Raw genomic sequence first — 11342 nt, forward strand, 5'->3', positions numbered from 1 at the left:
GTCCTCCCCAGGTTTGTTGGTCCAGGTTTGAGATTAGGGAGAGAGAGAGGGAAAGAGAGAGATAGAGCATGATGGGGGAGGAAGGAAAGTATACGACATAGGAGTTTTTATATATTAGATATATTATACATATTAAAAGATATTGGCAGGTGGGAGTTTCAGTCAAGTCAAGCCTTCCTTGACATCTGGCATCGCTAGGCAGTCTCCTGAAGCTCTGTGTTCAGAAGGATCTGGGTTCTAATTCTGGCTCTGCCAGCATCTCGGGAAGAAATCAGGGAAGGCAAGGGAAAAAGGGGGAAAGAGGGAGGGAAAGAGGCACGGTGGAAAGCAAGCTAAGGAATCGCACTCATTGACCCATCCCTCTGTGACTTTTTTTTCCACGGTATTTATGTGTTTACACTGTACCAGGCATTCTACTAAGCACTGGGGTAGATACGGGCAAAGGGCACGGCTACATTTAGGATCATACCCCAGATGGACAATGGCCTCCTCAACTCTCAAAACTGAGAGCCTGCCACGGCCAAGTCTGGGTTCGTTCATAGGAACTGCGTGGACAATCCCAGTCGGAGCATTGTAAGCCCGGTGTGGACAGGGATTGTCTCTCTTTATTGCTGAATTGTACTTTCCAAGCGCATAGTACAGTGCTCTGCACACAGTAAGCGCTCAATAAATACGATTGAATGAATGAATGAACATGCGGTTTGGAGAAGCCCCCAAGTGGGACCCAACTGGAGAGCCATCTGGTGTGTCTTGAAACAGAAGGAAGGCTGCTCTCTCCACCAGAACTAACAAACTGGTCCCCCACCCCCAGCAGCGGCCACACCCTCGGTCATCTGCAACCGCTCCATCTCTCAGCTTGGCCGACATGCTGTTCCTCCCTTCCTCGAATTATTTTAAAGTCTCAACCCACCCACCCTCCGCTGCCCATTTCCCATGGACCGCCTAGGGTGAGAAATACCTCACAGCCTCAAGAAACCGTCAGCTTAACCCCCGTTTCCCCAGCACCGCCTCGGGTGAGAAATAACCTCCCGGTTTCAGGAAGCGATTTGGCCCCAAGACAGCATACAGGCGCCCAAGGTCCCCCACCGCCCATTTTTGCCTGTGATTAATTCAGCAGATCAGGTAGCTCTTTTAGTTCGGTTCGTCGGGTTTCCAGATTTCAGGCCAACTTTTAAGCAGCAGGTGCGATGTGCACATTTTGGAAAGCTGTCCTGACGTAAGGTAATTGACGCCTCGGTCCACTGCTGCTCTTTTGCTTCCTAAGCGGGCTCGTGGGGAAATCACTCGTTTCCGTGCTTGACATTTCAGCCAACTAGGATCCCACCCGCCTCCAAGTGGGGCCTTCTGGCCTTTTTCACTCCCCCGTCCTCCATCAAGCTTCACTCTGGGATTGGTTCTGCCTCTGCTGCCTTTTGAAAAAGGTTCAAGTGGAGAGTTTGCCATAGGAACGCAGTGAGCTTTCCTGGTGGTGGTGGTGATAGAGAGAGGGGGAGAGAGAGAGAGAAAGAGAGAGAGAGAGCATGATGAGGGAGGAACGGAAGTATACGAGAGAGAAGGTTTTATATATTACATACATTATATTTATTAGAATATTGGAGGGTGGGAGCTTCCATCAAGTCAAGCCCTCCTGTGTCTGTCATCTCTAGGCATCTCCTGCTGCTCTGTGGTCAGAAGGACCTGGGTTCTAATTCCGGCTCTGCCACTGGTCTGCTGTATGACCTTAGGCAAGTCACTTAACTTCTCTGTGCTTCATTTCCCTCATCTGTGAAATGGGGATTAAGACTGTAAGCCCCATGTGGAGTGGGGTCTGTGTCCAACCTGATTAGCTTGTATGTACCCCAGTGCTTAGAACAGTGTTTGACACACAGTAAGTGCTTAACAAATTCCATTATTATTAGTAGTAGTCATAAATTGTGGTATTTGTTAAGCGCTTACTATGTGCAAAGCACTGTACTAAGCAGTGGGGGATACAAGGTGATCAGGTTGTCCCACGTGGGGCTCACAGTTTTAATCCCCATTTGACAGATGAGGTAACTGAGGCACAGAGAAGTTAAGTGACTTGCCCAAGGTCACACAGCTGACTAGCGGTGGAGCCGGGATTGGAACCCATGACCTCTGACTCCCAAGCCCGTGCTCTTTCCACTGAGCCATGCTGCTTCTCTAGTAGTAGTAGTAGTAATAATAATAATAATAATAATAATAATAATAATAAACCCACCCACCCCTATGCTTTGAACTCAGAGACAGGGTTGTTCCCCCACATTCCGGTGACTTGAACTCAGCATCAGGGTCATTTCTGGCTCACACTAAGACACTGACTTGTATCTGGTAATTGAAAGAGGTTTATAGAGGCCCGTTTGACATCCCCTAACCGGTACTGCTTCTATTACAGCTGATCTGGAAGGCAGTTGCCTAAGAAGCCGAGACAAGAGGCTAAGTTTAAACTTGGTAAGTGGATTTCTCAAACCATAGAATCCAGATAAGTCCAAGTGGCTCTCCAGATGAGTTCCTCGTCTTCGCCAGGGCATCCTTGTGAGGACTGTCGGGGGCTTCCCACCCCATCCCCTTCCCTCGGCCGTCCCTCCCTCCCTCTGCCATATGGGCCGGGTTCTCTCTCCACCTCCTGGGGCCATACTCTCCCTCAGCCTGGGCTCTGGTTCTACCTCAGATTGGGACCGGGCTCTCCCTCCTCCACATGGGGCCGGGCTCTCCCTCAGCCTGGGCCCTGTCACTGCTCCTCTCTCCTCTTGCAGAGCACAACTACAATATGGCAAGTAGTTGGGAGGAGGCGGGCGAGAGGGCACCTTTGTCTCCATTGCAGGAGATATCTAGATGCTTCCTTTTCCCTTTAGAAGGAACAGGTGTGCAGTGGGGGGCAGGAGCGGGCAGGTGGGCACCCTTGGCTGGTACACAGCTCCCACCCCGCACCACACACACACACACACACACACACACACACACACACACCCCCACCCCCCTCCACTCTCGGCCTCCAGTCTGGGCAACAACAGCCTCTTTGGGGAAGGGGGAGAGGACGGGGCCCAGGCATCATTTGCAATAGCACCTCCTCCCTCCAACACTGCCAGGCTGTGGCCCAGCAGGGCAGCGTGAGGTTCCCCCCCGCTGAGCAGGTTGGGAAGCCAGTCTTCAGGGCACCACGGGTGCAGAAATGGCACGAAATCCCCAAGGGCTCCTCGGGGAGATCTCCCCATCCTCGGCAGCACCAGAGCTTGAGCCCCAGTCCGGGTTGCCACCCTTGTTAAGGCTCAAAGACCCTCCCTCTTGGCTCCCAAATGCCCACGCAAGCCGCCTCTCAGTCATCCCCCCTGCAGTGAGTTGTCCTCGCTGTCGACGTGCTCCCGGTGGCCGGGGGAGAGGCAGACGGTGGCACGACCAAACCCACTCGCCGTGACCACGGGCGTGGGAACACCCCCAGCTGCGGTGAGGAGCCCCTGACCCACCAACCATCAGGCTGCCTCCGGCGTTTGTAATCTGCCCCAAGGTCACGCCTGGGTTCCCGACTCCCAGCCCGGGGGCGCTCCTTACCCTCGGCTGCCCGATCCCAGCCCCCTGTCCCCGACCCTGCCACGGTTGGGGAAAGACACCAACCTCGGCCCTGTGATGGGGCCACACTGGCCGGTCACGTCAAACTGGCCATTGGGCTGCCAGTGCCAATCGGGTTTGCGGACGCTCTCCTCGTCCCCTGTTTTCTCCAGCCAGTTCCAGTGTGTTCTGTGGCGAGGGCTTAGAAAGGTGCATGGCACGTAGTAAGCGCTTAACGAAATACCGTAATTATTAGTTAACCTCTTGGCCCCATGTGGTGCTCTAGCGCTTCATCACTATTGAACTCAGTTGCTCTTTTCGGGCAAAGCATGTGTGCAGACAGGCATCCCGTATCCAGTTTTGTCTCCTAACTACGAACTCCTTTTCTCCCGCCACCACGAGCGGGTCTTCCAAGTGCCTTCCCTGTTCCCCTCACAGCCATGCAGGTTCACCCCTCTGTACTCCTCTACGTCGGACAGCTCAGAAGACAGTTACGTCCCCATGCACCCCAGCGCCTCGTCCCCTGTGCCGGGCCTGGACTGCAACCCTGACGGCTACATCCCCATGAGCCCCGGGTCCACCGTGTTCACCTTCCCCGTGGTCAGCGTCGAGAAGCTCTCCAGCCCCCTGCCCAGCCTCCCCAAGGACATGGAGCCCCCACCGGTCAACCGAGACCTCAAGCCTCGCCGGAAGTGTAAGCTCGGGAGAGAGGGCAGTGCCCAGATGGCATTTCCATACGGGCAGGCTGGGACGGGGAGCCCGGGAGTTGCTGTAGCTTAAAGGCCCATGTCGGGGCAACTTTGCCTGCGAGCATCCGGGCTGGGCTGTGGTAGGAGATGAGTGAGGCGAGGTAGATTTGGGCCCTGAATGAATGCCTTTGACTGGAAGTTTGTTGTGGGCAGGGAACATGGCTACCATCTCTGTTATATTGTACTCTCCCAAGCGCTTAGTATAGCACTCTGCACCCAATAAGCATTCAATAAATATCATCGATTAAGAGAGGGGATCTCCAGTAAAGCTCCAGCCTCCCCACTTTGTTTTCTCCAACTCCTTGGAGCCATCCGACAAATCCCGATTTTTCCAAGAAGGTGGTTACCCAGGGCCTCCACCCGATTCTCCTCCTCTTCGGCCCAGGTCATTGGCCACTGGTGTCACCGGGAGAGGAGAAGAATTATGAAGTTCACCTCTTTACTCGCCGTCCCAGTTCTAGATTTTGTGAGGTGGAAACTGAGATGAAGTTTTTTGCGTTATTTGTGGCTACCAGGGGCCCACCACCCCAAGAGCGGCCCATTTCAGTTTCCACCATCTCCTCCTAGCACGCCCACCCCCGCTGGACCTGAGGAACCTGTCCACCATCCGGGAACACGCCGCCTTGACCAGGACCTGGACCGTGCCTTAGTAAGTCACTGATAGACACTGATGTCTTTCAACAACTGCGCCAGGGAGGCTGACAGGAATAGCGTCTCCACTTCGGCAAGCGACATTCTGTTGGTAGATTCCCAAGGCGAAAGTGCCACTCAGATTCCATGGGATTTCTTTCAGGGGTCACCACCCTTTTCTGCCACTCCGTGCGCACGCACCAATTTACATGTACACGCACTCGCTCACAGAGACTCCCTTCTAAAGATCGACTTTTTCACGCGGTCAGCTCTCTCAGCTCAGGGCCTGCTCTTCCAAGGACAGGGTGTGACCCCAGAAAGACAAGAGAGCCGGCTCGTGGAGTTCTTCCTCAGTCGAGGGACACAGGCGCTTGGGGTTCGGGTTGGGCCGAAGCCAGCGGAGGGGATGAAAGCCAAGCCCTGACTGCTCTGGGCGGTGTTTGCCAAAGGGCTGTGGCTCAAGGCAGACTTGAGGATAGAGGGCAGATCTTCCAGGGGACTGTTGGTCCAGGGTTGTCAGGAACCCCTCCTTTACCCTACAACCTTCACTGAGACCCAGATGGTAACGGACGGGCGGAGGCAATGGCTGCCTGCTCCCTCCACTCTCGTTCCCAACCGAATCACCGTTAATCCCTTCTCCACCACTCTCTCCAGCTGAGAATCCGAGTCTCTCCTCTTGTCTCAGAGATAGTATGGCCGGGATGTCAACTTCAGATGGTCACCCGCAACCTCACCTGGCTCCCAAGGAAGCCACAGGTGGGGAAAGGTGAACACCTACGACCCCTGACCTGAACGTGGGACCCTTCTGGTAGTGCATCTCGTGCAGGGCCCCCTGTGGGATGGATGGATTGATCGAGTCATGGATGGACAGGGCTTCCAGGCTGCAGACTCCCAAGGCCAAAGCTATGGCGGGGAGGGGGGACGAGGGGAGGCGAAAAATAGCAATAGCGGCAGTGAGAAGAAAGCAGTGGAAGAATCCTGTTGAAATCCTCTTCCTGAGAACCTGCCTTCTGAATCCTGGAATGACTTGCCTAACAACTTGAGCGGTGTCAATAGTAATAATAATAATGGTATTTGTTGAGCGCTTACTCTGTGCCAGGCACTGTATTAAGTACTGGGTGGATAGAAGCAAATTGGGTTGGACACAGTCCCTGTCCCACGTGGGGCTCACAGTCTCCATCCCCATTTTACAGATGAGGTCACCGAGGCCTAGAGAAGTCAAGTGACTTGCCCAAGGTCACACAGACAAGTGGTGGAGTTGGGATTAGAACCCATGACCTTCCGACTCCCAGGCCCGTGTTCTCCCAGGCCCATTTTCTATGCACTAAAACCACGCTGCTTCCCAGGCTAAATCCTATGGATGGCTTGCTTGAGGATTCGAAGTACCGTAAAGAGAGAGCCACTAATTCTTTCTTTTTTTTCATTATTCTGAGCCCCACTTCCCCTCTCCTCACTTATAATCTTAGATTGTGAACCCCCCTTCAAACAGGGACTGTACTTAATTCCCTCCTGTGTTCTCTTTCCCAATGCTTGTACAGTGCTCTGCACACAACAAATACTATAATAAATACTCTCATCTCTAGCACTACTCAAGTCTTTGAGGATTGGAGATTGTGGCCACAGGGGAACAGCCCCAGGCCTGGTCAGTTTGCTGGGGTTGTGGAAGGGCAAGGTGGACTGGGAGGGCTGCGGGGGGAGCTGACGACTTCACCTCAGCCTCAGAAACCAGATCGCCGCTCCATCCATCCCAACAGCTGCGGGACGTCCGTCTCGTTGGAGACATCAGACGCAGCTCGGGGCTTTAGGTCGTGGCCAAAAAAACCCGGTCCCAGCTTTGAGGTGGACCCCCAGAAACAAAACTAGCCTGAGGTGTGGGTTGGGTGGCTGGCTCCTTTGCCAAGGTCCTGGTGCAGTCTGTGGGTCGGGATCAGTGGTCCCCATAGAGCCTCTGATTAAGACCACCACCCCCCTACCCCCATATGTGCCCCGTCAGACTTTGGCCGGTTTTCAGGGCATCTGTAAAACACTTCCTTGACCGCCTCTGTATTTCCCTTCTCAGCAATCGAACGAGCTTCATCTCTCCGGAGAGAGACGGTATTAATTCAGCGAGATTATTTGCCAGTTCGGTTTCCGGAGAAGAGGAAGAGAGTTACATTCAAATGGTAATCCCGAATTTCACACAATCCGCATTCACGCCATTCTGCTCTTCCACGTGGGCAGAATATTCACAAGTGTGTTTCCTAAGAAACGTGTCCTTCGCGTTCGTCCTCTGCCCTTTGCGGGGAGGGTTTTGGGGGGAGAGAATCAAACGGCTCGAAGCTAAAGACACAAGGCCTGATTGACCCCCCCAAATAAATAAATAACTGAATGAAGCTATTTTACTCCCTCGTAGCCTTCAGCTGCTCATACACAAATGCTGTTGGGCTAGTCTAAGAGAACCCGGGTCTGGGCGGACATTTACAGGAAGACTTGTTAAAGGAAATTACAGTAAAGCTTTTCACCTTCTCACTAGGATCCTCTGTTCAGTGTCTAGTAGGAAGTGAAATGCCAACAGTCCTGGGAGTAATTCCGTAAAAGACACACAAAGCGCATTGATCGAAGATGCCACCCCTGTTTGAGAGAGCCCTGTGGGGGTCCCGGCCCAGCCAGCCCACGTGGGAAAACCGCCTCCCCCCTCTTGGTTCCTTCCTTTCCTGGGAGATTGGTCTGCACCCCAGCGGCCGGGGAGGGGGCGGATGGGACGTGCCGGCCCCTCCGGCTCTGGTCAGGAGCTCCAGGTGAAATGGCGATGTGGGAATTAGAGCCTGCATTAGCACCACAGAGATGACGAACACGTGGGCAAAGGGGGTTTTCAAGGAAATACATCAAGGCGTGGGTGAAAAATCATGTTATCCGGGAGGGTTATTGACCTTGGCATTGGCTGGGGGAACTTGGATTAGAGCAGGATCTGATAAGGGTGTTATTTCACGATGTGTTCAAGCGTACTGGTCGGCTTCCTCTACCTACCCCACCGTCTCCAGAGCCTGTGTTTCCAAGCAGTCCTCCTCAGTTGGGACTTCATGTCTCCCAAGGAGCGACAGAGTCTCCTGACTCCTCGCCAGCATGGAATTCGTCTTATCTGGTTGTGATGTACTCTCCCGAGCGCTTAGTACAGTGCCCTGCACACAGTAAGCACTCAATAAGTACGATTAATTGATCTTTTGAGAAGGCCATCTGGCTCCTCCCACAGAACATCCACTGTTAAGCTTCGCTCCTGGTGGTCCATTGTCGGCATTGGGATTCTTGAAATGGAGATGGGAGCCAATGTTATTTAGGTCGAAGAAATGCCTCCTCTTTTCCAGACGGTCAATTGACTGTGGCTGTGAGGAAGTTTCTGAGCAGTGAAGGGAGTTTTACTCGGTCTTAAATTACTCGGCCAAACTGTGACCCAACAAAGTGTCCCTATCATTCTGTCATCATTAGTGAGTGCTCGAGAGATGAACAGAATCAATTTTCTTTTTTTTTTTTTAAAAAAAGGTCAAATTTATGGGGAGGAATAGTAACCTTTTATCTTGAGAATGCCCAGAAGAAGACTCCGTCATTCTTTGTGCATCTGTTTGTAAATCAGATGCAGAGTATATGCAGATACCCTAGTGGCCCTCCTTACTGTTTAATCCTAAAAACAATAATAATTATTATTATTCTAATAATATCCTAAGCACTGAGGAAGAGACAAGATCATCAGGTCAGACTCAGTCCCTGTCCCACACAGAATCACATCAAGAAGGAAGGAGAACCAGGTATCGAATCCCCATTTTACAGATGAAGTAACTGAGTCACGGAGAAGTTAAGCAACCTGCACAAGACCAAGACTGGTCTTTGACCAGTTACCGCTGAGACCTTAGTTAGATCAAGCAAGCTGTTCTCCCTCTCCACTGGGAGCAGAAAGAAAAAAAAATGGATTTGGTTCCTAAGGAGGGAGAGGACTGCTGGGAGACTCTCAGTTAAGAAATAAAAGTTACCAAAGGACTCTGGGAATTAATACGCTTTAGGATTGCCCGATCTGGACAGTCGTCGGTACGTGGATCATTTGGGCATCCTTCATCTCTCCTCCGTGAGGAATGACGCCCAGAACTCTCCGGCTGTAGTTACGGTTTAGGACCACCTGAGAGTCAGTCCTCCCCGAGGGTTTCTCCTCCTTGCCCTGAGAAATCTGTTGTGGGTGGGGGATTGTTAACTTGAGCCCCCTGATTGTGCGTTTCCCAGCAGGAGCACAGGCAGGCGACTTCCCCTTGCAACGGTGCTTTCCCATGGCCGAAGAAGTTCAACTTGGACTACTTAGCACTGGATTTTAATTCAGCTTCTCCGTCCCCTGTACAAAAGGTACACCTCTTCTTCTGTCTGTTTTCTTGACAACTCTAAAGTCTATAGAGGTTCCCATCCTGGTCCCGAGGGAGATATTTTCATGTGGGACACTTCTCCACCCTCCACCACAGGGCTTCTCTCCCCCTGGGGACCCGCCTCGTACCCTACAGTAGGGTTCAGTCATTCAGTCGTATTTATTAAGCGCTTATTGTTCGCAGAGCACTATACTAAGCGCTTGGGAAAGTACAGTACAATGATAAACAATGTCAGTCCCTGCCGACGATGTGCTCACAGTCTAGATAGGTCATGACATGGGTGGTCATCGGGGGCACATATCTTTCCCCAGTATGTGCCGCATTCCTTTTATGACAAAGACCGCTGGAGCTAAGGAAATGTTCACATTTTTTGGGAAAGTTGTTTTTTTTAAAAAATAATCTTTAAGTGCTTACTCTGTGTCAAACACTGCTCTGAGCGCTGGGGTAAATGCAAGATAATTAGGTTGGACACAGTCCCTGTCCTGCATGGGGCTCACAGTCTAAGCAATAATAATAATAATGGTATTTGTTAAGCACTTACTATGTGGCAAGCACTGTTCTAAGTGCTGGGGTAGATACAAGGTAATCAGGTTGTCCCACGTGGGACTCACAGTCTTAATCCCCATTTTCCAGATGAGGTAACTGAGGCATAGAGGAGTTAAGTGACTTGCCCAAAGTCAGTTGATAAATGACGGAGCCAGGATTAGAACTCACATCCTCTGACTACCAAGCCTGGGCTCTTTCCACTAAGCCTCGCTGGAGGGAGAAGAAGAGAACTGAAGTGCAAAGAAGTGAAGTGACTTCTCCAAGGTCACCCAGCAAGCAAGTGGCAGAGCCAGAAGTAGAACCAAGTTCCTCTGACTCCCAAGCCCATGCTCTTTCCTCTGGGCCATGCTGTTTTCCCCGTCACTCTTGACAGGGCGGGGCTGTTAGAAGAGGTCAGGGGAGGGACTTGGAGCCGGAAAGAGTTTTCCATCACCCTAATGCCAACCTGTTCATTCCTCCCTTGTAGAAGCCTTTTCTTTCGGAAGAGCAGAGAGTGGACTACGTCCAAGTAGACGAACAGAAAACCCAAGCCCTCCAGAACACTAAGCAGGAATGGACCGATGAGAGGCAATCGAAAGTCTGAGAGAGAGGGAGTCCGGGCTCACTGGGGACGGTTGGGGTGGAGTTGGTTTTTTTTGTTTTTTGGGGGGGGTTTTTTTGCACTAGTACGGCACTGTTAATGAGGCAGCTGGATGCGACAGTGCATTTCAGAGCCAGGACAAACGGACAGTCTCGGTGGCCTCGACGATAACGTTTTTATGGCTCGATGCGAGAAGTATGATGGACGAATGACTACTGACTGTGGAATTTACACATCATTCTCCACCCCCTCAAGGGACAGTCTTTGGCCCATTTCATTCATTCATTCATTCAGTTGTATTTGTTGAGCGCTTACTGTGTGCAGAGCACTGTGCTAAGCGCTTGGAAAGTACAATTCGACAATAGAGACAATCCCTGCCCAACAACAGGCTCACAGTCTAGAATGGGGAGACAGACAACCAAACAAGTAGACAGGCATCAGTAGCGTCATTTGCACAAGCGGTCCCAAGCCACGCTTCCTCCCTCTTTCTGTTGAGTGCCACGTACTCTCCTGGGGTTGAGGATATCCTGGAGCCCACTAGGCTTGACAGGCCTAGAAACACTCCCTCCGGGAACGCTGTGGAAGACTCTGGAAGGCGACAGCTATTGGGATTCATCTCCTGGGATAACGGAAAGGTTTGCTAGAAACACTCCCTCTGGGAAGGCTATGGAAGGATCTGGAAGGTGGCACCATTTTGGATCCATCTTCTGGGGTAATGGCAAGATCTCCTAGAAACGGTCCCTCTGGAAAGGCTGTGGAAGGATCTGGAAGGCGACAGTTATTGGGTTCCTTCCTCCGGAATAACAGAAAGGTTTCCTGGAAACACTCCCTCCGAGAAGGCTGTGAGAGGATCTGGAAGGTGGCAGCTACTGGGATTCATCCTCTGCAATAATGGAAAGATTTCCCAGAGTACGG

General features: G+C 51.9%; 1 protein-coding gene across 2 annotated transcripts in view; it reads left to right on the top strand.

Annotated features, from left to right (window-relative positions):
- Positions 1–10748, top strand: part of GAB3 (GRB2 associated binding protein 3) — a 140895-nt gene extending 130147 nt beyond the window's left edge. The window contains exons 5-10 of one of the 2 annotated variants that reach the window (XM_029066959.2): positions 2393–2448; positions 3982–4237; positions 4860–4941; positions 6982–7084; positions 9168–9284; positions 10314–10748. In XM_029066959.2, coding sequence (XP_028922792.1) covers positions 2393–2448; positions 3982–4237; positions 4860–4941; positions 6982–7084; positions 9168–9284; positions 10314–10430 — 731 coding nt within the window. In that variant the 3' untranslated portion in view covers positions 10431–10748. The remainder of the gene's footprint in view (positions 1–2392; positions 2449–3981; positions 4238–4859; positions 4942–6981; positions 7085–9167; positions 9285–10313) is intronic. The other variant, XM_029066960.2, reaches the window with a different exon arrangement.
- The last annotated feature ends 594 nt before the right edge of the window (positions 10749–11342 follow it).

This window comes from Ornithorhynchus anatinus, chromosome 6 (assembly GCF_004115215.2).
Source record: "Ornithorhynchus anatinus isolate Pmale09 chromosome 6, mOrnAna1.pri.v4, whole genome shotgun sequence".
Lineage (NCBI taxonomy): Eukaryota > Metazoa > Chordata > Mammalia > Monotremata > Ornithorhynchidae > Ornithorhynchus > Ornithorhynchus anatinus.